Source organism: Sorex fumeus, unplaced genomic scaffold (assembly GCF_029834395.1).
Source record: "Sorex fumeus unplaced genomic scaffold, SorFum_2.1 ptg000026l, whole genome shotgun sequence".
NCBI classification, from domain to species: Eukaryota; Metazoa; Chordata; class Mammalia; order Eulipotyphla; family Soricidae; genus Sorex; species Sorex fumeus.
In genome coordinates, this window is record NW_026606083.1 from 10,583,889 (window position 1) to 10,611,859 (window position 27,971).

Consider the following 27,971-nt stretch of genomic DNA (forward strand, 5'->3'; position numbering starts at 1 on the left):
CCAAAAACAAAGAAATGACTTAGAAACAGAAGAAAAATAAAATTCCTGTAGTCATAGATAAGGGGCTTATTTTCAGGGGACAAAGGGGGTGTTTGCCACAGACAGGGTGGCTGAGGGCAAATTCCCAGGTGGGAGGGAAAATGTTCCGACAACGCTGTGTTGGAATGGTCCTTCATGGGAAGAACCTCACAGAGCTTGGGAACTTTCCAGAATGTCAGTCATGAACAGGCTTCTTGGATAGGTGACCTTTGACTTTCAGACCCTCTGCCTCAGTTTGATTCCATTCCTTGAAAGGCAGTCCAAGGAATTCATGAAGGAAGCTCCAGATTAGAAAGATTGCAGGGACACTTGAAGACGGGGGGGTGGGGGGGGAGAGAGAGAACAGGAAACAAATGGTTGATGGTCTAAAATATCCACCAGTGAATATGTTATATGTTATCACAGGTGCTGTTTTCTGTTTCTGGGAGTACCCCCAAACTCACTGAAGCAGTGGGAGCTGGAATGGTGTTCCCCCAAAGTAGAGAAACTCTCAAATGTGAGCATTTGTTCTCACTTTCATGCTAAAGGAAAGCCCATATGTACTGTCTAATGAAGTATGTTGAATGATGTTAAAATAAAGCACACCTGTCCCAGCACTACCATGCCACGCACTTTGCTTTTCTTGTCTTTCCGTTTTTTATATTTTTTTCCTTTCCTTTTTTCGCGCTGGGAATCAATCTCAGAGCCCCATCCATGTAAACCATGTCTTCTACAGAGTAACATTCCTGGCCCCAAATATGTTTCTTAAGCTTTAAAACATCAATCATGATGTTGACTTTTTAACATCAGACTCAAAAACAGAATAGTAGGTGCTTTGGAATATCTAGCAAAAAGGTGAGGTGTTTCTCTTTTGGGGGGAGGGGATCTCACCTGGCTGTGCTCAGGGCTTACTCCTATACTCAGTGATCACTCCTGGTGGTGCTCAGGGCACAGTGTAGGGTGATGGGGATAAAACCCAGGTAGGATGCATGCAAGGCAAATCCCTACCTTCTGTACTATCCCCCTGGACCATATTTATGGTGTTTTAGAGTCTGGGTCCTGAAATAGGAAATAATCCTCTATAAGCACGTATGGTTTGTGCTGAGAGTAAAAAGATATTTTCATTTTATAAAAATATCTACTATCATGCATCATTTTCATAGGCCAAGTAGAACAGATATTCTCAACAGCACTGTAGCACTGTCTTCCCATTGTTCATCGATTTGCATCGATTTGCTCGAACGGGCACCAGTAATGTCTCCATTGTGAGACTTGTTGTTAATTCTCAACAGATATTCAATAAAATTAAATCTGCATTCCTAATGAGGGAAAACAATCTTAGAAGCCCAGCAATACAAAAGAACTTTTCAAATGTGATTAAAAAAAAAAATCCAGCTCTCTTAACCCAGTGCTGTCTGTGAGATAAACAAGGAACAGATATTGACCACTATCAAATAATGTTCTACAAGCTCGGGTCAGAGCAAGGAAACTGTGGAGATAACAGGCAACTGATTCAAAGCACAAGTGTTTTTTTAAATGTATAAACATTAAGCATTAAACATTTTGAAAATCACAAATTTTCAAAATTTGAAGGAGAGAATACTAAAAAAATTATTGAACCAATAATTTAACTGTACATCAGCAATAACATAAGTGAAAACTTAAAAAAAAACACAGTAAGTCCTCCCTGAGAAAGAAATTAAGATATTAGTAATATGGAGATAAATAATGATCGTAGAAAACTTGAGTTAGCAAACACTGATTTAAATGAAGATGTTGGTTACTACAGAGTTAACTATAGGAAATATAATGTCCAGGTGGAGAGCGAGAACAAGTGCTATAAAGATGTTAAATTTTAACAGATAAATCTAATGCTTCAATGCAAATAGTAGGGAAATTCTAAACCCTAACTTGGAGTTCCCTGGTCAGTGGTTGATACTAACCACAAGTGTGTGTGGGGCTGAGGGTAGGTAAGATAAAGAAGAGACAGTAATAGCTGGAAATGACCATGCTGGACAAGAACTGAGGGCTAAAAGTAGGTAAAGGGATATTCTTGATAACATGTCAGTATTGATATTGCAAACCACAATACCCAAAAGGAGAGAGAGAGAGAGAGAGAAGAAAAGCAAAAGCACCTGTCATAGAGGCAGGCAGGGAGTAGAGGGTGGGAGGTGATGGGAGGGAACCTAGGGATACTGGTGCTGGAAAATGTACACTGGTGGAGGGACGGATGTTGGAACACTGTATGACTGAAATCCAATCATGAACAGCTTTTAAATGGTCTACCTCACAGTGATTCAATAAAAATGTTAAAAATAAAACTTGAGGTCCCCACTGAGAAGAGAAAATACTGATTCAGGGGCCATGATAGATCAGATGCTGTAAGATACAACTACCCAGGTTTCATACTTCAAACAATGAGATACTTAAGAAATAACTTAGAGAAACTCGGGGGCACTACCTTCAATAGTTCATCGCATCTCCTACCCCAAACCCTTGGAAGAGAAAAGGATCATAGGTGTCATAAATGACACAGGTAAACCTGCATGAAGAAACTCAGACATGCCTTTAAGAACTTTCATCTCCATGTTACGTAGGAAAATAAGAATTGAGAGAGGCTATTAATAGCCGACCCGGAGGAGTGTCTAAATTGGGGACATCAGTAAAATGAACTCTTATGATGCAGTCCTTGAAAACCATATTTTCAAAAACCACGGCAGAGGGGAGAAAGATGGTTCCTGTAAACAGAAAAAGGATTAAAAGCTGTGGGATCAATACAACCACCAAAAAAAAAAAAATTACTGTTGTTTCTCGGCGGATATGGGTGATGACCATTTCTCTTCTTTATACTTAATCTCTATTCCTGAGCAGTGGGGTGAACAGGAATTGCGTTTATGATCATTAAAAACCATAAACATTATTTTTAAAGGAATCCCATATAGATCCCAGTCATCACTCTCTCGGCATTAATGGCATCTAAATTAAGAACATTTTAATAGTAAAGTTTTAACAGTATTATATGCTCGGTAGGAATCCAGTCTGTTATATGGGTAAGTTTCATTTGTAGCAAGATGCTAAATATAGGCTGAGAATGGAAGTTCCTTCCCAGAGGTTTGTGGATCAATAATTGCCGTGGGGGCTGGGGAGAGGTTCGGGGGTCACAGACACAGGCCCTGCATGCGAGGGGTCCTGTGTTCACTCTCTGGCACCACCCGGTGCCATGTCACTAGGCCCTTGCATTGGTCACTTTTGCCCAGTTGGCCAAATATGACTGAGAAAGTCCCCTGATCCCTGAGTACTGCTTGGGAGACACACCCCAAAATAATAACAATAATAAATGTTACAAAACACGTTTCCTTTCTGTCCGTAAGAGCCAGGGAGTGTGCTTGGTAAGTTGTTCACAAACCCCCCAGCTGACGTGCTTTGTGCCTGCTAGTAGGACTGGGGGTCTTTCGGATGCGGGTGCTCCACTGCCTCTCCCCAGCCCCGTGGTCTTGCAGCTGCTTTGGCATCCAGCCTTCCTTGTCAGATACGGGAAGGAAATGCAGGCAGGGGCTTCCTGGCCCCTTCCGTGGGTGGGAGGAGGGGGAAGCACATGTGTGTGTACACGTGTGCAGGGTTGTCTTGGAGATATTTCTCTCCACGTTTGGAGTTTCGGCAGAGAAAGCACAAGCGTGTCAGGTAGGGCTGTGGGAGGCAGAAAGTAGCATCTTTAATCTCGGGCGATGACTGACACCCCAGAGTCTGACATCTCAAGTGACATGCAGATGATCGCTTTGTTCTCCAAAGCCCAGGGGGTGGGGAGGTGGGTGTGTATCTCAGTGGTGCAGAATGAGTGTGTGTGTGTGTGTGTGTGTGTGTGTGTGTGCGCGTGTGCGTGCGTGCGTGCGTGCGTGTGTGTGTGTGTGTGTGTGTGTGTGTGTGTGTGTGTGAATTTGACATGCATCAAATGGTGAGTGGTAAGGAACAAATCAGTGGCACTCCAAGGGAGGTGTGACCTGTCTTCGTGGGGAGAAAGACCTCTGCCTCAGATACCCACTCTCAGTTCCCCAGTGGGGTTGCCCCTAACTCTGGTGACCAGAGCTTCACCTCTGGGGTCACCCAGCCTCTTAGCAACAAAACCCTGAACCATCTGTGGGTCAAGGGTGTCATAAAATGGCTTCAGGAGATTAGAGGTCAGCAGAGGCAACAGAAGAGAACTGCCAAGGGTCTCTCCTTGGCTTTGTTTTGGGGTTTTCCACCTTAGATCAGTGTTTCTACAGGCGTCCAGGTGGGGACTCCAGGCACTGCCGCTTACTTTGCTGAAGCAGGTGGAACAGCTGCCCCAAAGCTGGTGAGCATTGAGACCTCAGACAAGAGCAAAACTCCTCAAAGCTTCCCGGAGCCCCTTGGAGACCCCCGTGGCCTTATGGACCTTCAACCACCTGAAAGTTGCAGGCAGGTACTCGCTGCAATGGGGGCTGAGGGGACAGAGCCCCTTCTCGGACTCTCTTCCCCCTGGCCCGCAAGCCCAGTCTGGTTCTGCCACATTGCTCTCCACTACAGTTTATTGGTCACCTGAGCATTCACTGCTTTATTCTGTGGTGCAACAAACGTGTGAGGAAGAGAGACCTTGGGGTGCTCGATGGGGCCTCATGGCCTGTCACCCCCCAAGAGCCAGCCCTCTGCATGGAACATGGGCCCAGGGGAGGAGCCTTGAATGTTTGTGGCTCGGGTTTTATTCCTGTTCTGCATATTCTTCCCAGACACTGCTGGACGTAACCCTGGCCCCAAACCCTGCCCAGCAGCAGTGCCCACACACCCCCCAAAAAGAGAAGCACCCATGAGATTACTAATTAGTTCATTGCTAGTAATCAGAGCTATGAATTGCTTCCTACCATAAATTTGCACGCACAACATCTGGCAGAGTGGGTTTCTTCCTTCTTACCCCTGGCCTGCAGGTCGCATGCGCACTTTGACACATCCAGGCCAGGCAGCTCTTGTCCAGGCTTGGGTGTGGGGCGGCTGAGCTTGCCCCCCCCCCCCCACCAGACAGTGGCCGCAGATCTTCTCTCCAGGGCTCTGTTCTGAGGTCCAGGTGGAAGGGCCAGTCATTTTCCTGGGGTTTGAATCAAGGCAAGTCAGAGAACATACAAACCCACGCCAAACCACTCCAGTCTGCTTGCCGTCATGCCTGCTAGCACCAAGACCAGCCCAAGCAGGCCCTATGTCCCATCCCGTGTAAACAGCACGGGCCATCTTCCCCAGCCTTGTTGTCCACCTAGGGTCACACAAAGAGGCAGCGTGCCGGAAGTGGCAAGATAATCTAATCTTCCAGACAAATTATGACAATGAAGTCTGGGGGAGGGGACATGGAGTTACAGTGACTAAGAATTCTTGGGGATCTTCCCACTGCTAGTTTGGGATCTGCAAGGCCTAGTGACCTCCCTGGCCCCCTGGGCTCTGCCTCTTCGCCTCGACCCCTAGGAACTTTCCTGGGCATGCCATGACTTACAATCTTCAACCTTTGGCCATTTGTTCTGTCCCCAGGAGGGTGCGGGCAGTGGGACGAGGAAGTGACACTTCAGGCCAAATGATGAGCCAAGTCTCAGCTTGCAGTGAAAGACACATCAAGTACTTGGACCATTGGGGACATCTCCCGGGGAACAGGCTTGAGGTTACGTGTGCGTGGAGTAACAGCTACTGTTAGCTTGATTTTTGTTGTCTTGTTTCTCATTTTTGCTTTTTGTTCAGGGCTTCCTCCTAGCTCTATGCTCATATATCATTCCTGCTGGTGGCCAGGGCACCGTGTTGGTACCAGGGATCAAATTGGGCTCTGTCACAGACAAGCCAGGCACCATAACTTCTGTAGTGTTTTTCCAACCTGCCCTGATTTGCTTGTTTTTAATAGCAGGCAGAGGTGAGAGTAATCAGAAAGTTTTGGTCCTAGGGGCTGGAGCAATTGTATAGCCAGGAGGGCATTTGCCTTACATACGGCTGACCCAAGTTCAATTCCCAGCATCCCATAGGGTCCCCCAAGCACTGCCAGGAGTAATTCCTGAGTGCAGAGCCAGGAATAACCCCTGAGCATTGCTGGGTGTGGCAAAAGAGAGAAAGAAAGAAAGAAAGAAAGAAAGAAAGAAAGAAAGAAAGAGAGGGAGGAAGGAAGGAAGGAAGGAAGGAAGGAAGGAAGGAAGGAAGGAAGGAAGGAAGGGAAAGAAAGAAAGAAAGAAAGAAAGAAAGAAAGAAAGAAAGAAAGAAAGAAAGAGGAAGGAGGGAGGGAGGGAGGGAGGGAGGAAGGAAGGAAGGAAGGAAGGAAGGAAGGAAGGAAGGAAGGAAGGAAGGAAGAATTTTGGCCCATAAGCCAAAGAGATAAAAGCATGCAGTGGGGGCAGAAAAGATTGTATGGCAGGCAGGGTTCTTTCCTTGCATGCAGCCAACCTGGGTTCAGTTCCCAGCACCCCACATAGTCCCCTGAATTCCCCAGGAGTGATCCCAGAACATAGAGCCAGGAGCAAGCCTTGAGCGCCACCAGGTAGGGCCCCAAATCAAAATCTGGAGTGGGTCTCCCCCTGAAAATGAAGATAGCCAGCACAGGACAGACTTCTAGTTACAGCCATAGCCAGGAGAACATTGGCCCTTCCCGAGACATCACAGACAAGGACACTGTAGCTCCCTCCGCCCTAAGTTTGAGCATTTTACCCACTCATCTTGTCCTCAATGCCCCGTCTTACCCGCTTTCCATTTTTCTGCCCCCCCTTGATCAGCAGCCAAGAGTAATGGGAGACATCGCCCACCTGCCACGTGACTTTCTGTAGATCAATGGTCTTTAAAGTCGGAGGGGAAAAAAATGTCTTAAAACAACAGCTCCATGAATCAACCCACGCCCTTCATGGCGGGCACAGGAAGGCGTGGATCTGTCTGCCGCAGGACCCGAGGCGAGCAGGGGAGGGAACTTTCACAAAGACCTGTATGGATGGTGGGCATACAGGTGGCCCTTCCAAAGGCTGCCTCCCAGGCCACCAGCCACAGCACCCACATGACCTGGGTGCCACCATATGCCACTTGAGGTTCTTCCTGGCAGCGGACAGCCTGTATGTCTGCTTTTATGAGACTTGGGCTCCAAAAGAGGAGGCAGAGAGTTGACAGACAAGAGTCCACGTCAGGGCAGAGAGCAAGAGATGAGGACATCACCAGTTACAGCTCCTGTGGTTCTGTCACGCTGTGACCACTCTCGGCTCCTGAACCATCTCTTCTAGATCACAAGGGTTTCCTCTCCCCCTTCTGGTACACACAGTCACTGCGCCAGGCCCTGGTCTTCCCTGCCGTGAGGGAAGCTAGTGCCCAGAATGGCTCAGGGCACACCTGGGAGGTACTCAGGGACCAGTCCTGGCTCTGTTCTCAGGGGTGACCCATGGTAGTGCTTGGGGGACTCTAACCAGTGTGGGCAGGATTCCAGGCAAGTACCTTCACATCGCACACTCTTTCTGCTGCTATTCTTGTTTTTGGAGGATGCAGCTCTGAAATGCATCTAACCTTGACCAAAGGAGGACACCGCGGCTGGGGAAGTGAGCACGTGCAGGACGCCCGGAGGAGCACTACTGGGTGTGACCGAAGCCCACTGCTTTCCCAAAAGAAGGCTGCTGGACTCCCACACACAAGACCGCTCCCTTTGAATTGCTCCTTCTGGCCAAGTAAATGTCAAAACACAAAGAGATGGGCTAGACAGTAGAAGAAAGTTGGAAAGTTGAGTCATTAATGCTGCACTTCATGATCACGATCATCCTGTTGTTCGTCGATTGCCTCGAGCAGGCACCAGTAACGTCTCCTTCATCCTAGCCCTGAGATTTTAAAAAGTGCCGTATTCAAGGCTCTTTCAGGGCTAGGAGAATGAGACCCATGCTGCATTTGGATAACTTTTATTCCAAAAGTTATTGATAACTTCAATTCCAAAAGTTATCTCTAATATAACTTTTCTCTTAGAAAATAATTTAGGAAGACCCCATTTAGAAAAGTCAAGAGTTCTGCCACTCGTCTCACCTCATTGTCCCCCAAGCACTGCTCCCCATGCTCCCCATGCGGTGCTCCCCATGTTCCCTGTGTAGTTCTCCCCACATAGTGCTCTCCATGCTACCCCTTGCAGTGCTTTGTTAAATCTTGCCACCGAAATTTAGTTTGCTCAGAACTGAATCCATAAAGTTTAAAACCTCTCGTTTTTGGCATATGGAGGTCATTGAGATGAGTATTTGTTGTTGGTCTCAGCTAATTATTGCTCTAGCCCTTTGGAAAAAACACTGTCTCTGCAAACTTCATAACCATTAGGATTGTTAAAAATTAAGTGCTATTCTAAGGTAACCTTTTTTAAAAGTCATAGTAGTGCTTCTTCTCTCTATGTTCGACTCAATTTTGTTTGAAAAAAAAAAGTTTGGACAGAATTGACATATCATCAGATCACAGCCTCTGAATCAAGTCTGTGTGAAATTCCTATCAACGCTCTAAGGGTGCTGCAGTCAGATCAGGGCTGAGGAAGCTCTGTGTCAGCCTCCTTAAGCACCTGGCTAGGGACAGCGGCCGGTAGAGTCCCCAGGGTGACTGGGTGGATGGAGCAAGGTCCACTTGCTGAGAGCCCAGGCCTGACTGTCAGAGCTGGAAGCCCTCGCAGGCACTTCTGCTGGCCCAGACTGAAGCTGCTTCACCCTCGGCATAAGGGCTGCTACTCAGCGCCTCCCAGGGGGGTGTCCTGCAGATGGGCTACTGTCCGTGAGGGGGACTGCGAAGGCCTGTGAGATTCTCTGTACTATCCACAGCGTCCCCCCAATGTGGATTCACACACACACACACACACACACACACACACACACACACACACACATACACACACACACACTATTTGAAATGATCCTCTCCCCAGCGTCTTGACGGTTGATAGTAAGTTTAAGCCTTTGCCAGTGTTCACTGAGCGCCCACGAAGGGAAAGTCTCTGGGTGGGGGATGGAGAGGAACGAGGGAGATGGACCCAGGGCAGGCCCGGAGCCCAGAACTCCCCATACCACGTACTCATGTGCACAGTAGAAGCCCATGGTCCCTCACAACCCTCAAACTGCCATAAGCACCCATCCCTGGGCTGAACTGACCTCTGTCGCCTTAGTCGATGTCTCGCCTGGAGGGATTTCAGGCCCAAGCGAGCACTCTGGACCTAACATGGATTTCAGAAGCAGATGAGCTGCTTGCCCCTTAGAGCAGGGCTCGGATCAGCCCGGTGATGACTCGCCTCCTGGCTAGGCCAGCTAGAAACTGAATGGGGGGGGGGGGGGGGAATGGGAGGGGCCACACCCGGTGGTGCTCAGTGGTCTGGCTCCACATTCAGGAATCACTGCAGGTGGTTCTTGCGAGATTGGATGAGTGCAAGGCAAGTGCCCTAAACACTGTGCTATCTCTGTGGGCCCTGAACAGGAATATTATTGTATGACTGAAATGCAAGCACAAAAGTTTGTAAGTCTGTAACTGTGCCTCGTGGTGATTCCTACTTTAAAAAATTTAATAGAAAAAAAAATAAAGCAAAATAAAAGAGTTTTGTCACCTTTCCCTGATGTTCAGAACTGTAGCCACGGCCAGTCTCTCTATGCACCTTTCATGAATATATGCACTGGCAGGCACTTCCAGTTTTCTAAGAGGGTCTTTGGGGCACAAATCAGTGTTTGGGGGTCCCATTTCAGTGCCAGGGCCAAAGGGCTTCCTGGCAGATGCTTCTGCCATCGGTGCCCAGGGCACTCACCCCACCAGCCCTCTCTGCTGGGCTCTCCAGCAAGAGGCTCATTTCCACAGTGTCATCCTTGCTTTCAAAGAACCATTTTGATGGTGCAAACCGCCCCTCCCTGGGAAAGAGGCTCCTTTTGGCTTACCCACCTTGTTGCGTATGCCATAGGGAAGGGAGGGCCTGTAAGATCCTGACTGAGGGGCAAGAGTGAGGGTTGGGCGACTCACACATCACGTCCTTTTGTGCGCCCCAGGAGGCGGGGTGCCAATTGCATCACACTGCCCACTGCTCCACCACCCACCGCCCCCCCTCCAGGGGGACCGATAAGCAAGATTGCTGTGAAACATCCCCCACCTTCCCGACTTCTCTAGCTTCCCATTTGGGGGCCAGGAGAAGGTGCAGAAGCAAGATGTGGTGGGGAGAAGGGGGGTGCGGATCTTCAGACAGGGAGGGAACGGCTGGCGTTGTTCACACCCTCGTAGCAACTCTCCCTCACAGACACACTTTGGCCCAGATCCTGCTGAGGGTCCTGGTGTGCCACTGAAGACAGGGCAAGTGCTGGGAGCCGGGAACTGGCGGTCCACAGCTATGGGGGGCAGCATCCACCCTGCACCAGCCACTCCTCACTTTCTGTCCACACATCCCTCCTGGATTCGGGCCTTGGTTTGCACCTTGGGACAAAGGACTGTTCTCTCCACCCACCTCCCAGTCTTCCTGTGAGGGCTTGACTCTCCATTTTCTCAGGTGACCTGCGTGGAAACCCCCAAACTCCGAGGAGCAGCAGCCCAGCACCTTCACCCAGTTCCCCGTGCGGGCCAAGCCCCCCAGGAGAACTCAGGGAGGCAGTCTTGTCCTGCTTCCAAGGAGAGCATCTGACTGACCTTTCCAGGGCAACGCCGCGGGGCTGCCCCAGCTCCCATCCTGAGCAAAGCCGTCCAAAGCCACCCACCTCCTTTTTCGGAGGCTTCTCCTTGATTTTTGTCCTCGCCCATGAAGTGCTCGTTCCCAAGGCATGAAAGCATGCCTGAGCACCCCGGTCTCCACCCTCTGCATCCTTGACCTAGGGTGGGGTGGAAGGTCTCGACCTTGTCACTCTTTCCGAGGACAAGAGGAGAGGGACAGATGAGGCCATCTGTGAATTCTCTGTGCCAGAAAAGAGGGCAGAAGCCCTTTCAGCACCCTGACCCACCCGGATCTTAGTCATCTGGAGTCGCACTGAGAGTTGAGAGCAAAAAAAAAAAGAGAGAGAGAGAGAGAACAAAAAAATTGATTTTGCCTTAAATGTATAAGGGAGAGGTAAATGAGTTGCTTATTTTTCTCTCCAGTTTGTTGGGTCATTTATTATTATTATTATTATTATTATTATTATTTTCTCATGATGCTAATTAGGAGAAATAACACCAGCCGGGCTTGAGCGGATGCAAACAAGAACCTATGGGCAGCTCCGTGTGTTCGTGTAAAAATATGCCTAGACAACATAACTTGTCAGAGAGGATTATTTCTACTTAGTGGATCTGCAGGGGCCCCTTTGCTCCACCATTCAGAATTTGACTAGAGAGTGGGGAAAGCGGTGGGGTGGGGGGGGGGGGCGCAGTAATGCTCAGCTCCTGTGGCATTGATGTTCGAGCCACTTCTGAACTGGCTTTTGTTGAGACTATCAGTGTAGAAAGCATGCGCTGTCCCAAATCCGCGGTTACTATGAGAAATGAAGAGCTGCCTTTAAGGTATGTGCGTGTCCTTTGTTTTGAGATCTGTGCTTTGCTAGTTTCGAGGGCTGGCGGAGACAATGAGCGTGGCTGGGGACGGAGTGGCCGCCTTATCTTAGGAGGCGAAGAAGGGGGGAAACAAGGGATCAAGCGAGAACGAGGGGAGAGGAAATTGAGACCGGGAGACCGGGAGAAAGAGCGAGCGAGGGGCGAGTGAGGGAACGAGAGGAAGGCGAAGGACGGCGGGGTGCGAGTCATATTTGCACTCGTTGCCGTTTGAAAGCCTAGCATGCATTTGCTCGCCGCTATTTGTGAGTGGCCAGTGGATCATTTTAAAGGCTCCGGTTCTGGCTCTCGGTCTGCCTTTGGCTTTGCCATGTCGGAGCCTCTTTCATTATTATGCACTCTGCATGAAATAATCACTGGGAAAAGGAGCTAAGGAGACTCCATGTTAGACTGCGTTCCAAATACGGCTCTAATCTGGACTTAGCCTACCTAAATAGTCCTCCTGTGTTACCAGGTTTGGATCACTTTATCCTGTTTGCCAGAATGTGTACCTGTTTCAGGACCCCTGTCCGTGCATGTTGTCTGGGGTCCGTGTGTCTTGAAAGCCAGTATTTGTCTCCTGCCTCTGCGTTAGGGTTCTATCGCCTACCAAGAATGAGCCGCCACTGACCTTTGGGGAAGCAGAGAAAGAATTATGATAGAATAGGCATCCTGCTTTGAAAAATGTAGTCTTTTGTTTATTTGCTAGCAGACATTGTAGCACTGAATACATCTTTGGGTCTGACAATAGGGCGGGGGAACAATAGATCTGTCAAACTAGCTTAATGCATGTCTGGGCTTTTTTTTTTCTTTCTCAACACCCTTTTTATCTGCTATAATCTTGTTTGTATAGACTATACAGAAAGAAGAGCTTTTAGAACTGCTTGTTTGTGGTATTGTGCTTTTTTAAAGATGGGGTATCTACCGTTATAGAGCTTTTTGCATTTTGCAGCTACGTTGGTTGGATTAAGTTAGAGATTTATTGCTTACCTCTGTTAACTACAGAAAGAAACTTATTGATTGAGACTGTTGTAATACCATTATCATTCTGGCAAATGCCTTGTTGTCAGGCAAGCCTCTAGAGTATTTCATGTTTAGGGATTTAAAATTTGCCTATTTGGGGGACTTAAGGAATGCTGCGTGAAAGAGCAGTTAAGAGGAATTTATCTAATGTTTAAGGAAATTGGGATTTCCAATCTCTTCCTCTTCTGTAGGCATCCAAGTGGACAAACAGTTTAGAAATACAAGGACAAGCGAGAACTTTTGCTCTTATAATTTTGATCATAAGTTATTCTTTTAGAGACTATTAAGTTGTTGAGTTAAAGGTCTCTGTGAAATATATTGAGTTTTTATATCTAGTCATGGGCTCATAAAATGCATTCCTATGCAAGGCAAACATTTTATTTTTCACATCTACAAAAATCTCTCATTTTGTAACATGAGCATGGTTTCCAAAGTGAAGAGTGGGACTTCAAAAAGAGAGAGAGAAGGGGAGAGAGAGAAAGAGAGAGAGAGAGAAAGAGAGAGAGAATGGAAAAAATCTTTCAAACTTCGCAAATATCAAACATTTTAATTCATACTCTAGCTATAAAATAACTGTTGTTCTAGAATATCAAATGGCAATCTGTTTCCATAAAAATGATCTCACTAAAAAAAAGAATACAGCGTATCTAAATTATCCGTGTTCTGCTTTGATTAGCTGCTTGAGCTGGAGCAAGATTGAAAAATTAGCAAGTTCATAGAAAAAGGCAGAGGACCTGGTTTTGCAAAACAGAAGGGAAATCATTTTAAAGGGGGAAAATGTAAGAACAGTTTTAATAAATATTTCCTCTTGAATTATCTTGTGGCTCAAATTAGTGATATCGCGTAAATAAGGAATCAGATGTATTACAAGAACATAGTCATTAAATGACCATTGGTCTTTTTAGATTTTTAGAGTTTGAAGCTGCATTTCAAATCTCAAAACTGAAGTTCAGGTGTTTGGAGTTATTCCATTCAGATGAATAAAATCAATGTGATGGACTAAATAATTGGAGTACTGAAGTATAGATCTTTCTTTATTGACAATATTTTCAGAGCCTGAATGAACCTCAAACGTAGCTATAGCCTGATAATTTTAAAGTTACCCATTGTGAACAGAGTAGATTTTTAATGCAGTTATTACATTTGTGCTTCCTTCCAATTTGATGTGAACTGTCCATCCCATCCGCTATGGCAATAATTGCTTTTAGGATGAGCTCATAAAAGGTAATTGTTGCAGCTTTATATCTGAGGTTGGCCCGCTGTTCCCAACACACCTACATTCTGCTTTCTGGGGAAATCTCTATTCCAAAACAAAGCTTCGCAGAGCTATTTTATTTGGTTGGGGAAAGGGAGGGTGCAGGGTGGCTAGGAAGAAAATTCATCTCTGTACTCCTGGCTGCTTATTAGTAACAGATTGAAATAACCGAAGGAGTTGGAAACCTCCACGTTGAATTTGTGACTCCGTCACCATTTCCCTCCCCCCCCCCCACGAGCTTTTCACTTGAATTCGTGGTGGTGGTCACCAGTAGGTCTGGGAACCAGGGACATCCTTCTCCCTCGCCGGGAATGTTTTTTTCTGGGTTCTCCTCCATTGCCCAGTTCTCGGATTCAGGAACCTCCCCCACACTGTGCCCTACTCCTCCCTTCTACTTCAGCCTGGTGGGAAGGGGTGAGGTGGTCTGAAGGAAGGGGGGTAGCAAACTGGCCTTGCTCTGCGTCTAGGACAGGACTAAGGCACAGAATGATGCCCCGCTAGAAGTCTCAATGGACGCCAATTCCCCCAGTGACCCAAACCAAAGTCTTAAGTGAATTATCCTTCACAGGGCAGACTTGCAAAAGAGGTTCGACCTTTTCTGATGGAGACCAAGCCTTGCACCCCAAGTCCCCTCACCCAGGAGCCCTTGGGGCACACATGAAGATGTGTTTGGCTAACCACAGGCGCATCTGTGACCCTTCCCTGCCTCCCTTTCCCTTGCATCTGTTCGGTGGAAACCTCACCCGTTTCTCTTTGGTGAAATACCAATCTCTCACTCGCCACTATTGCCCTTGGAGCTAAACAGACAAAAGTCAAGAGCCCCAGACTGACAATCATAGAGAACGTTGGAGCAAATGCAGCTTGTGCCTGGATATCTAGGAAGTCATTCCGAGAGCGAATCGATACTAATTATTGTAATCAGGGGGGTTAATTAGGTGAGAATGTGGCTGCAGGAAAGTTCATTGCTCGCAGCCCTGGAACCACCTCGGTGGCTGAAAAGCAGGTGAGATGGAGGGAGGGGCGCTGGGCATTTGAGGCGTATCCATGGGTGGGCCCCCAGACGCGTGTGCCCACACTGGTGTGGAAGTGTGGGGCATCCAAAGACCTCAGACTTATTCTCACATGCAGCCCTGTGGCAGCCTCATGAGTAGCACCCGGGCCCCTGGTGACTCTCCTATCAGTGTTGACCCCCCTCCCCTCAGCCTTTCAGCGTTTGGACTTTCTCCTGGGGGCTTGAGCAGGGCAGGGTGGCTTGGTGGTTGGAAGCAGGTGGGTTCCCCTTTTCTGCAAACTATTGATTGTTCCGGTGATTATGTTCCAGAAAAGCTCGGGGAGTTTTTCTGGATTCCCTCTGCCTTCTGTTTCACTCACTAGCTGCAGCGGGGGACTGCGGGGTAGGTGCAGATGGCTTCTCAGCTGGCTGCTGGGCAAGAGGGTGGTGGCCAGGCTGCCAGGGGTACTGGATGGTCGTGGCCTGTGGAGAATTGGAGGTCAGAGTTCTGGAATCAGACTGCCTTCCCGCCACATGGGTGGGACCTCAGGGATGGGATAGAGCTGGAGGAATGTGTGTGTGTGTGTGTGTGTGTGTGCGCGTGCACATGCATGTGTGTGTGCATGTGTGTACATGAGTGCGTGTGGGCACATGTGTGCAGGTGTGCATGAAGGTGCATGCATGTGTTTATGTATATGTGCATGTGTGCACGTGTGTCTGTGTTTGCACGTGTATGTTGCATGTGCGTGTTGCTTGTGTGCACGTGTGTGTGCCTGCGCACGTGTGTGTGCACGCGTGTGCCGCCACCCCACCATCAGAGGTGTGCTGGTTAGTTAGCCCTCACCTGGCAGCAGCTCACGGGGTTCACAGAGACACAGTCCTCGCTCTCTGCTTCCTTCGCCCCCGGAGGCATCATGGTGGGCAGGACGAGAACGAGCCTCGTCTGTCTGTGCCACTCACTGCAGCCCATTTTCTTGTCAGACCCACCAGAGCTCAGGGCAGCAGCTCAGAGCGGCCTCCGGCAGCTTTAGTAGGGTGATGACTCACTGGGGTTTATGAAGCAGGATTTGTCCACAGGCCTCCTAGAAAAATAAAAGCCAGAAATGTCCAGCAAAGTCAGGTGCCCTGGCCGGGAAGAGCTGGACATCTGGAAATCCTGCTGGGCCGCCTCCTCCAGGAAGGCACTTGCACAGTTATCGCATTCCCTGTCTCGAGCAAGGGCAAAGCTGCAGTGGGCGAGCACTTGCCATGGGAAGGCGGGTGGGGAAGATGCTGGCCCTAGCTGGCCGGTGCCCACCGAAAGGGGCTCTTTCACAGAAATGGTGCAGAAATGACTTAGATATACCACCCCCCCCCCCCACCCTTCATCTCAAAGTCGCAGGAGCTGGGAATGGAAGCGGGAGAGGGGCAGGGGTGCCAAGCCATTGCCCTGATCATGCCTTGCTCAGTTTGGAAAAAGTAGGAGTCCAAGGGTCCACACCCGGTGATTCGGGATGGCCCAAGATTCTGGGGACCACCAAGTTCCCCTCCAGTAGAATCCGGAATCAAACTTGGGACCTCAGACATCAAAGGCAGTTGGTCCCGCCTCTTGGATTGTCTCCCGGCCCCTGCCTCACTTTTGGAGTAACTTGGTGGTCCAGGAAGCGCCACCCTCTTTGGAGCCTGATGAAATGGCGTACCTGTTATTCCGAGCTGTCTTCAGGAATCATCCCCTGAACCCCCTGACACGTGCCTGGTGGCAGCAGTGAGGAGCACTGTGGCTTCTGTCTGGGGGTGACTCGCTCAGAAGGGATGGAGTCCTTCTCGGCCCCAGACTCTCCGGGGCTCCATGCCTGCTCTCACGAGCCGTTATGGGCGTCACGGGCTCACTGTCTGCACCCCTGTTTCAATTCTGAATGAGCGAGCAGGGCTGCTGGCAGGAGTCTAAGATTAGAGGGAAGTAAGAAAGTTGTATTTCGGGGGGAGAGTCCCTCCCAAGCAGCGTTCTGGAGGTCCTCCATGATACTTGACCAGCAGGGCTGACAGATCAATGCTTGGCAACATCACTCAGTATTGTTCTGGGGTCCTCAGATCAAACTCGGATCCATGGGCACGCACCCTTGCCCCTCCCAGCCATCACTGGAGCCCCCAAACCTGTCATCTGTCAATAACTGGCTAATAAGCCAAAGCCACCAACAATCCACTCCACAGCCAGTGCTACCTCTGTCCCAGGATCCTCTCCTGGCCACCACCGCCGACGAGGCCGTGGTGTTCCTTGACCCCATTTCAAAGACAGCAAAACGGAATTCCAGAGAAGTGAGGGTCCCAGAGAGGAGTGGGTACTCGCAGGGGAGATTCACACTCAGGCTCCATCCCAGCTTCCTCCCAGACACCTGGAGAGCCGCCCTCACCCTCCAGGCCACCTTCCACCCCTTTGATTTATTGGGCCTTCTGGGTGTGACCAGAGGAGCACGCAGGCAAGGGGATCCTGGCCTTTGGGGGGTGTCCTTGCTCAGGAAAGGGTGGGCTTGGGCCTGCACAATGGGAACAGAGCTGGAAGAGAGCAGAATCCGAAGCAAGCGCCCCCAAGTGGAAAGCGTGCATTTGGAGAGTAGACCGTGGGAGCTGGGAGCAGAGGCAGCTCCTGGCTGAAGGACCCAAACTGGAAGCCCTGCCGGGGTGGCCCCAGTGCCCTGGTGTGGGGTGACAGGGAGCAAGCAGAGTGGCACAGAGAAGGGGCAGCAGAGCAAACCCTCCAGGAAGGGTGAGGCCGGGTGAAGCGACTGCTAACTTACCTTTGTTATTCCAACAAAGCCACACCAGCCCCTTCCCTGAGTCCCCTTCCTTCTTAGACCACAAAGTTGTCCCCGTCTTTGTTGCTGCCCATCCTGCCACTTGTCTGTGAGGAGGGCTAAGTCGTCCTCATACTTACCGCTGAGCCCCAAAATAAGGGGGGAAAAGGGGTCATTTTTCCCCCTCTAATGGATTTCCTTGGGAGTTAGCATCAAAAGCAAATTTAGTCATTTGGGATTTTCAGAAGCCTCCATCCTAAGCTAAAAATGGCTGGAGATTTGGACCATATTATAGGGAAAAAATAAATTTCCCTGTGCGCAAAACCTTAATGTATTTCCAGCCTACATGTCACTTGAATAGCTTGATTATATAATTGCTGTGGCAATAATTAGGTTAACACACCGTACTTCGGAGCTGAAGACTCCACGCTTCCGGCCACGCTTTCCGGCACCCGTTGATGGCCACGCCTGAGCCAGGTCCAGCTCCCTGTGTCCTGCCCCCTCCCATCCACCCACCCACTGCTGCTCTTTGGGGGGCAGCAGATTCTTGCTGGAGCGAAGCGGGTTCCAGTGTTCGGTGCAGGGAAACCTAAGCCTTTTGTCTCCTAATCCTCACTCTACTTCCAGGGGAATGTGTTCAATAATAATAATAATGATAAGGGGGGAAAGAGGCAAACCCACGGGGGTTGGGGGTGCAGAGATGGGCTGTCCAGCAGAGATCTTGGTCCTTGCCAAGCGCTGCTTCACATGAGCCCACCCCGAGGCTTCCAGCATGCCCGCTCACTGCCCCCACCTGCTCCTCTGGGTCTCCGCACGCCCGCCTTGGGGAGGGGGACCCCACAGCTGCTGCTGCTCAGCTGTTGGGCTCCATCAAACGCTGCTTTCGCCCCTTTTAATTGAGCATCATGTGATGCAGGGAAAGGCGAGCGAGGGGCCCAGGGCAGGAAGCACTGGGGAGGGGGATATTCCAGCCCATGACCGGGGCACCCAAACCCCTTGGCACGGGGTAATCATGCCAGCACACCAGGGCCCCTCCGCCAGGCTGGTACCAGCACCGAAGACCTGGGAGAGTTTGACAAACACTGGCGTCTTCATGACCCACTGGAACATTCCTGGAGAGCTTTTGTTCCCGTGCTCTGTGCAAATCCCCTGCCAGACAGGACAGCCCCTGGCTCCCCAGTCATGCCCCCATTTCCTCTCCCAGCCACCACCTGCTGTTCGCTGGCCTCCGGGGACAGGCTCCTCCCTCCTGCCAGCCCCTCCAGCCCGGCAACACTGGGAAGGAATCCGGGGCCCATCACCCCCACAGCTGTTCCTAGTTCAGGGACCAGCCCGGGTGGAGGCAAGTCCAACTGATTCCTTCCGCCAAGAAGCCACCAACCACAGCGCCTTAAAAATGTGTGGTCAGCTGCCCCCTCGGCAGGCAGCTGGGTTGGGGGACAGCTGGGGGCCTCCCCTGGGCAGAGCCGAGGGGCCAGAGAAGCTGAGAGGGCCAGGAGGCGGCGGCAGGGCGATGATGGAGCGAGGAGAGAAGGGAAAAGGCAACTTAGATCAGGAAGGGGTCAGCTGGCTGGTCCCCGGGTCCGAGAGAGCCTCTTTGCTGACCTTCCCGTCCTTGGGCATGGAAGCATCTGGAAACTCGAGAGGGGCAGCTCACTTCCGAGCACGCAGGTACGTACACCCAGCACGGCCGAGGGTGTGGCCGGCTTCGTCAGCAGCAAGAGAGATCGGCCCCCATGATTTGTCATTGATATTTTTCCCCCTATTAAAAACAGATTCTGAAAAACACAAGATTGCAAAATGCCAGCAGCAGCTGTTCTGAAACCCCCCTTCGAAATGTAAAATAAGAGTTTAATAACCATTTCATAGCCTACCCAGCATTTAATTGTACTTGAATTGTTCACGGGATGAGCTTGAAGTCTCCAGCCCAGGAACTTTCCTCATGGGGAGAGGCGTGACAAGAAGGGTGTAGAAATATTTTGTAAGCGCTATCTTTATGGTACGGAGAGAGTTTACTTAAGGGTCTGTTCAAGTTTTTTTTTTTTAATCCAGATAAAAAAAAAAAAAAGAAAAGCACCGCTGTTTATTTTTGCAAGTTGCTAATGAAACAGGAGTAAGCCAATGACAAACACATGGTTACAAAGTCAGATAGTCTCACTGGTACTTAAAATGCATGCGGATTTCAAATTTATTGGCCGAAAATGATGGGAAATCTTCCCTTCTAGGGCTGTATTCCTGACTCCAGACAGCCCTGAACACATTGGTCTTTTTTTCTCTTTAAAAAACAAACAAACAAACAAAGCTATGTTGATAAAATTGGAATTTGAAGATGTGATGGGGTAACGATGTTTCAGATTCTTGTTACAATTGGTGAGCCAGAGATGAGGGGGGTGTGTGGAGGTGGGGAGTTGGGGGCTTTTGTGAAGGGGGCTTTTTGTACCCATAACACAGTGCTGGACTGTTTGGCTGGGCCCTGACATAGTCGGGGGACCCACGGCCTGCGTGGATATGGTCATGCATGGCATTCGGAGTGGTTGTCAGTACAGGGAATTGTGCCATGAAATAGTCTCGTGGGGGGTGTTCTTCCCAGGGAAACACCAGGTCCCTGTGTCAGGGTGTGATTTTGGTGCTGGATGCTAAGAGCTGTGATCTCTGTTCTGAGTGGTTGCGGGCGTGGGGGGGGGGGGGGGAGCGAGCACAGCAGAGCTCGTCCCATGCGGTGGCTGCCACTGAGCATAAAGGCATTTGTCAGCACTCGGTAACTGCAGGGAGCCCTGGTGTGGCTCTCCTTCTCTCTCTGGTGGGTGACAACAATGACCATCCAGGACAGGACGGAACTGGGTTTGCAGGGAGGCAGGGTGGCTGAAGCGCCCCTCGGCTGGCCTTGCAGCCTCCTATAAAAATGAGGTCATTCAGAAACTTTCGCTTGAAGTGCCTCCAATTCTTGAATTGCCTTTTGTTTGGGAAATGAATAGCAAGTTGATTAAGAGAGAGAGAGAGAGAGAGAGAGAGAGAGAGAGAGAGAGAGAGAGAGAGGTAGTAGGGGGATGGGCCTAGCAGAAAGCTGAAGGCTTTTCCACCCGTGACGTGGCTTTGGGATGGGTTGTCACGGTGCCCTGGACCTCATTCCTGGCGATGCCAGCACTCACCCCACCCCCAGGTCATGGTCACCAGCATGTGCTGGCCCGTGGCCCCGCCCCTTCCCTGTGGCTGCCAAGACCGTGGCCTCTGCAGGGCCTCAGTGACCCTCGTGCTCAGCAGGGCCAGCAGAGCTGCCTGCCAAGTATTCCAACTGCCCAAACACACCAGCTGAGGGGTCCAGCTGTAGGGACCCACCAGAGGGGGCCTGTGGAGTTGTTGGGAGGTGCCCTCTCTGTCCCGCTGTCCACCACCCAAGCGGCCACCTGGGAAATGGAAGCTTTTTCGCGGTGGGGCTTGGGGGGGGGGTGGCTTTTGTTTTGAATTTTGCAATTTGTGTTTTTCACCAGGACTATTGTTGTGCGTGGGTCTGTGAGATCACGGGCCCAAACCCTGGGGTCATGTGTGCATGCACATGTGTCGTGCATACGTGTGCGCGCACACGTTGCTCTCCAGCCCCCGTAAGCGCCTATGCAGCTGCTGGATTATTTATGAAACTGGCAGCAAACGAGTCTCTCTTGGTCCCCCCTCAGCTTCCCCGGGTGTCTGTCCTCACCGGAAGCCAGGCAAGAAGGAGTTTTCTTGACCCGGGTTTTACTTCTCACTTTGAATGGCACCATCAAAATGGGCTCTGAAAACTCGGTTACAGGGTAGTTGTTAAATAAGGCAATAACCTATGCACTTGTAATTCTTTCTCTATGACCTACTTACAGAGTACTTCACCCTCCTTATGGTATGATTAAAAGCTGCTTTGAATCCACTATTGCCTCAAGGGATTTGAGGCTAGAATTTAACAAACTGCTGAGAAGGCTTAAGTCGTAAGAGGGCTTCCCTCCTCTCTGCCTCCTAATTCACATGCAATTAAACAGGAAATAAATATTTCAGAAGTGGACATGTTAATGAAGCATTTTCCGCCTCAAAAAAAATGTCGACATATAGAAGGGGAAGTTATTTTTTTTTCCTTTTGATGAATGCGGGTTTTTTTTCCCCCTTCTGTTTTGGAGACCTACTCTCTTAAAATAATCAGCTCATTATGTACATTTGGGATTTATGTCAATAATAGATGGGAAACCAAGAATTGTCCAGGTTTGTCTTCTCTTATCCAGCTAATTACTTTATTAGGGTTATTAAGAAGCCAACAAAAAATTCTTGTAATTTCAGAGGCGGTGCTGGTAGTAAGCCGGGGAGGGGAGACGTAAACGTGGCTTTATTATCAGGAAAAATGCAGGCATTTTGGATTTCAGAGTTGGTTTTATGGCTTTAGCTGTTCAGTTCCTGTTAAATCTACACCTGGCCGCTCAGCAAAGGCAGTATCTTAAGGAAAAAAAAAAGGTTAGTGTAGCTACCTCTGTCTTGAAATTAGAGTAATCTTGATCTACAGCTGAAGAAGGAAATCAAGACTATTAAGTATGTAGGGGGTTAATTTAGTATCCCAGGCCACTGGGCTCTACTGCTCATCAGAGCAAGTCTGGATTTAAAATAGCTGAGTGGGGGTCAGGAAGTGGCCCAGCCTTAGAGGACATCCCTCTGGGGTGTGAGCCCCTGGGTTCCATCCCTGGCACCACCAAAATAAATAAAAGGATTGTGCGGACTTTGAGTTGGCATACAAAGTCGATCTTCATAGCCTCGAAGGATGATCAGGTCTCATTATCAGACAAGAAAGATGCGAGCCACATTTTTTCTCTAGCCCTGGAGGTTTTGGACACATTCAGCTGCATGTGACTTGCTTAACCCTCTGTTTGCCGTGATGATCAGGGCATGTTGCATCTTTACAAAATAGAGTGATGATTCCTGGAATAAGTGTGGGGGGGGGGGGGGAGGGGGGAGGGCAATCTGTAAGCAACCAGCAGCCTGCGACCGTTGGCTTTGGTGTAGAATGTGAGAAAAAGACCATGGAGAAATGTCACAGATTTTGTGGCTCTGGGAGAAGTTGGGCTTCACCCAAATAACGGATGGAAACAAGAATGAGGACGCTCAATTAGAATGGCATCGTGCAAACTTCTTATCTTTCAAGAATTTTCACAAATCACTTGGGGAAAATTACATTCATCTGCTCCTATTCATTGGCAGGAGTGTTGCCAATTTACTCAATTCCTGTTAGCAAATCGCTTATGAATCTGACATGGGTGTAGCCGCCCATACCCTTCCATTGTCAGCCTAACCCTCAGGCGTGCAGTTACTGTGCTGGGTGGTGTTACATCACAAATCTGTCTTCTGAGAGAGAGAGTGTGTGTGTGTGTGTGTGTGTGTGTGTGTGTGTGTGTGTATGTATGTGTGTGTGTCTGTGCATGCACACATGTATGCATACAGTACATATATACATATATAATAATAAGTGAGTTAGTGCTGAATTTTTCAGTCCATTCCCCGTCCTTTTCAAAATGAGGCCAAAGGAAATGTAATAGTAAGAAGACTGAGTGGTCTTTCTCCTCCAAGCCTCAAGAAGACCCAGTCCTGACTCCCATCCCCAGTTTGGGAAATCAGGAGCGCCTCTCCCGCTCTGCAGCCCTCGGCACAGGCTTCTCCTGCACCCCGGGGCGCAGAGACGCACCCTCGCGGCTGCTATTTGGGGGCTGCTGGGGAAGTGAATTCCGCTGGAGGTGCCAAAAAAACCCAATTTAATCCTCCGGCCGCCCCCCTGCGCCCGGCACCCTGGAGCAGGGCGTGGAGCCGCCCGCGCACCCCAGCGTGCCTGGGGGGTACGGGGGCGGTGGGACCCGGGGGTCCCGGCGGGCGCGCAGGGGTTAAGGCTGCGCCGGGCCCGGCTCCGCCCCCGCTGCCCGCACCTGGCGCTGGGCTCGGGGCGCCGCGGCGCGGGCAGGCGGCGGGGATTGGCGGAGCGCGGGCGGGGCGACGATGTGACAAGTGCCGGCTCGGGCGGCCGCCGCGGGGAGGCCGCGCGCACCTGTCCCTGCCCGTCTCCGCCGCCCCCCGCGCCGCGCGCAGACCATGACTTCTGCCTTCAAGCTGGATTTCCTCCCGGACATGATGGTGGAGGGCCGCCTGCTGGCCCCCGACCGAATGTGAGTGCGACCCCCGGGCCGCGAGCCCCCGACCCCGGCCGCGCGCCGCGCCCTTCCCCGCCCGGAGGCTCCGGATCCGCCGGCTCGGGGGTCCCCGGGAGGACCCGGGGTGCGGATCGCAGCGTGTCCCCCCGGCTCTGGGGGTCCCCGGGAGAGCCCGGGGTGCGGGGCGCGGCGTGTCCTCCGGCTCGGAGAGTCCCCGGGAGGACTCGGAGTGCGGGGCGCGGCGTGTCCCCCCGGATCAGGGGGTCCCCGGGGTGCTGCTGCAAGGAACTGGGTGCGGCGTTTCCCCCACCCACCCCGGGGATGGGCACGGCTATGGATCGGGGCGCGTGTGCTCCCGGGGAGCGTCCCCGGGGCGCGGGGCAGTGGGGAGCCGCGAGCGCGCGGGCAGGGCGCGTGGGGTCCCGGAGAACGGGGCCGCGGGGCTGGGGCGCGGTGCGCGCGTGCACGCTGGTGTCCTCTGGAAGCAGGGCGGCTGCTGGAGCTGGCCTGGCCGGGTTCGAGCCCCACTGCCCGTCCTCTTCCCCCGCCCCCAGGACTTTTGCATTTGTAGAGCCTTCGCTGGGGGGTGCGGGGCTGCGGAGGGGGGTGAGGAGGGGGTCCCGCGGGTGCGCGGGGGTGCTGCTGTTGCTGCTGCGCCGGGCACCCAAGTGGCGGGTGAACTCTGTTGCCGGAATTAGCGGTCATTTTTACGTAATCGCGATGGTCTGTCTGACTCGCAGGCTGTGATTTAATCATGAATGTGCTCCTGGCGCCGTGCCAAGTCGCCAAACTTAGGGGCCGAGAGTTGACGGCGCGGGGGGCCCGGGGGAGGCCGGCGTTGGCGCGGGTCAGAAGCGGCTTGGGCTGCGGGGAAAGTTTCTGGGCCCGGCCATGGCCCTGCAGACCCCAGCCTGGAGCCCCTCCCCAAATGCTCCGGGAAAGAGAAGCCCCAAGGCCCCCTGCCAAGGCTGGCGAGGAAAGGCTTGGAGTGGGTACAAGGCGCCAGCATCTCTGGGCGAGGCCGGCGCGGAGAATCTAGGCTACAAGTCGCGAGCTGCGCAGGGGAGAGGGCAGCTGGCCTCTGGGCGCATGGGCAAGGGGAGGACATTTGCAGCCTTCGCCCACCCCGGTGCCAGCTTCCCCGAGGCTTTGTGGTTTGCAGGCCCTTCTGGGCATTTTAGAAGCTACCCCCCCACCCCCCACCCCCACGCGACTCACTCCGCCCTACAGTGTGAATTCTTCTAAGTGGAGAGATTCTTGAGAAGCCGGGCAACAACATATTATTTGGAGTTCTGAAATTTAAAAGGGAAAGAGGAAAAAAATCAGTTAGTGGGGGCGGGTAGCCATGAGTGTGCCAAGTGACAATTGGGTTGCAGAGTGACGCCCTGTCCACTTGCCCTGCCCACTGAGATAAGGCCCATCCTCCAGGCTGCGCTAAGCAGATGACTTAAAATATTCAATGTTCTGTGGGCAGTTTTCTTCTGAGAATCCACGCTTGATCCACCATTCTCTTGGTATTTGTATTTAAAAAATAAAATTAAGATTTCTCTCATGGGGCCAAAGGGAACAAGAGACTTGGAGACTGCACTTGTGGGCCAAGGTGTTGGCTAGACTGGAAGTTCCGCCTGTTTCTCTGTTTTTGTTCTCTGTGTGTTGGGTGTCGAGGGTTGAACCTCTCGCCGCTGGCTGGACCGGGATCCTGAATTTATGGGTACCCATTACGTAGGTGGCTGTGATCTATCTAGCTCATGAATGCTGCATGAATGTGAAGTATTAATGGCCTTTGAGAGGCACGGTCTCATGTCAGCCCAGTGATGGAGTATGGGATTCTAATTCGTCTCTCTTGTTGGGTGCCTGACTATGACCCGGCCAGTCCTTGGCCCCCATCCCTCGTCTCTGCAGACTTTCTCCTGTTCTCTTCCCGGCCCCAGAATCCCCCACCCAAACCCGCACAGAACTTCTACCTCCCTTCTTCCAGATGTACATTATTTCCGAATGATTTCCACTGGAATCAGATTGTTTTCAACTGTTGCTTAAACGGAGGTGGGTGGGGGGAGGGCAGGAGGGGATCTGCCATAATGCAGAGCTGTTTTCCAGAATGGTCTGTGTGTCATTCTATAGATGCTAGGGACATCTATAGAAGGTTTAGGCCCTGCCCAGCAGAGTAGCTGAGGGCCAGCAGGGAGTCGCAGTTGAGGAGAGGTGTGGGGTTTCCTGGACAGGGCATGTCCCCTGTAGTCTGGCCAGTGTGGCTGCCAGCGACCATCGGAGAGCGCCCTCCATCTAAAAGGAACTTCCTTCAGGTGGAGGGGCTCCTCTGATTGGCATTTTCTGTGGAAACAGCAAACCATTCCTTTCCACGGCCATTTCCCCCACAAGAATATATCAGATAAGTTTGCAGGATGTAGTGTGTCTTCAGGGCACAGGAGATGGATGATTCTTACAGGCACCCCACGAGACCCCCTGTGCTTTGCTTGAGGACTGCAGGGAGAGAGCGGCTGGTCTCTGGGCACACAGGCCTGGGGGGTTAGTTCTGGGCACAGGGCCTGGCTCTGGGATGTGTTTGCAAGTCCTGGGACTTCCCGCGTCTCATCACGAGAGGGGCGTGGACATGGCTGTCTTCAAGAACCTCGGTCATTCAGCTGGGGTGTCTTCGTGTCCCTGGGGAATACCATGTGGCATCAAGAACCTCATTAAAAATAAATTCTAAGAGAACCAGAATCGGCTGCTGGAAGGGGTAGTTTCCCTCACTGACCCTTTGTTACTCCCTCTCACCCCCATATACACACTTAAGGCTTGTCAGTGTTTTTGAACTTGTCAGCAAAACCTAAGGAGTGTCCTGGAAGCAAGAAATTACAGGGGTGGAAAGGTCTCTAAGTGCCACCGTGAGAGGGTCCGTTCCAGTGTGTGATGCCAAGTATAAGACCCTGGGAATGTGCTCCCAGCACAGCAAATGAAACCCTTACCTACCCTGCGTTCTTTGAGTTCCCTGATATGAAGCCATCCACTTGGTGAGTTTTGTGGTGTCTCCAATAGTGGAGAATGGACCCATCAGCATCCTGGTTCAGCAGGACAGTGGCTCTTGGCATGGCCTTGTGTGAGCTGGGCTCTTGGAGCATGGTCTCTCAGAGGAGGTGTCCTGAGGGGCACGAAAAGTAGATGTGGGGTCATGGAAAAACTGTGTTCTCAAATGAATTAATTATTCTGTGAACAGCTGCTTTGCAGCTTCAGAGTGACCTGAGACCACCGAAGTTATGAATTACAGACCCTCACGAAAAATGTTTCAGATTAAAGGAAAAGTTAAAGCAAAAGTTTCAGAAAGGCCCTATCTGGAGACTCCCAGGTGGGCCTTCTCTGGCCCTAGAGACTGAAGCATTTATGGGACAAGGTAACTGCTTGTCCAGGAGTCAGAGTTATGACTTTTCTCCCCTGCGCCCCTAAACTGGCAAGGGCACTTGGGTGTGTGCAAGGTGTCCTGCCAACTCATATGCCCACTGTCCCTAACCTTCACAGAAGACCCACTTCACAGATGATGCTGAGAGAGGTGATGTGCTATCCCCCCACTGGATGGGTAGTGCTGGGGGACAAGGGGCTCTACACACACACCAGCGCGTGTTGAGGAAACAAGAACTGAGGGTGAGCAGGTCAGACTTCTGGAAAAGCCAGACCCGGGCCCAGGAGGACCGTCATAGGGACTGGAGACACCTTGTCCACTCGGAGTGACTCTGTCACTCCAGGCCACACACTGGATCCATTCCACTCTCCCCTGAGACCCACTTCCATGGCGGCTGCTCAGAGAGAGACTCTGGTGCTTCATGATCACATGGTTTGGGGGTCACAGTGTACCCACAGGCACGGAGGTCACCGCCTCAGGTTCTCTTTTCCCTCTACCCTCTCCAGCTGACTCTCAGCATAGATTCAGAAAATGCCATTACCCATAATAACACGCAGAGATAACAGATTGATTGCCTGGTTCCGGCACGGCCACGTGAGGGAAAGGAGAAGATGCTAAAAGAAGGGCTGGGCATCTGGCTCTGGAAGGAAAAGTTTAAAAATAATGTTTTCAGGTGGGTTTGCTCAGCGTGGCGGTACGCGTTCCCCATCAGCTGCTTCCTGAGACCTAAACTCCAGCCCACATTGGCATTTTGGAACACGGGTGTTATCTTTGATCTGGGCGAGAGGTATTATTTTCATTCTCAGCCTCGCCGTTTCATTGTAATTTGCTGCATTGAGATGACTTGGGCATCTGCGCGCAAAGCTGGGAGCTGGGAAAGCGGGAC

General features: G+C 51.1%; 1 protein-coding gene across 15 annotated transcripts in view; it reads left to right on the plus strand.

Annotated features, from left to right (window-relative positions):
- Window positions 1–27,971, plus strand: part of CELF2 (CUGBP Elav-like family member 2) — a 638,321-nt gene that overhangs the window by 435,114 nt on the left and 175,236 nt on the right. For 4 of the 15 annotated variants that reach the window (XM_056114737.1, XM_056114739.1, XM_056114738.1 and 1 more), the window contains exon 1: window positions 11,345–11,478. The exons of 2 other annotated variants lie outside the window; for them this stretch is intronic. In XM_056114737.1, the coding sequence (XP_055970712.1) occupies window positions 11,351–11,478 (128 nt within the window). In that variant the 5' untranslated portion in view covers window positions 11,345–11,350. Of the gene's footprint in view, window positions 1–11,344; window positions 11,479–11,630; window positions 11,981–19,062; window positions 19,217–23,473; window positions 23,707–27,971 lie in introns of those variants that run through there. 9 more of the 15 variants (XM_056114733.1, XM_056114735.1, XM_056114743.1 and 6 more) reach the window with 6 other exon arrangements.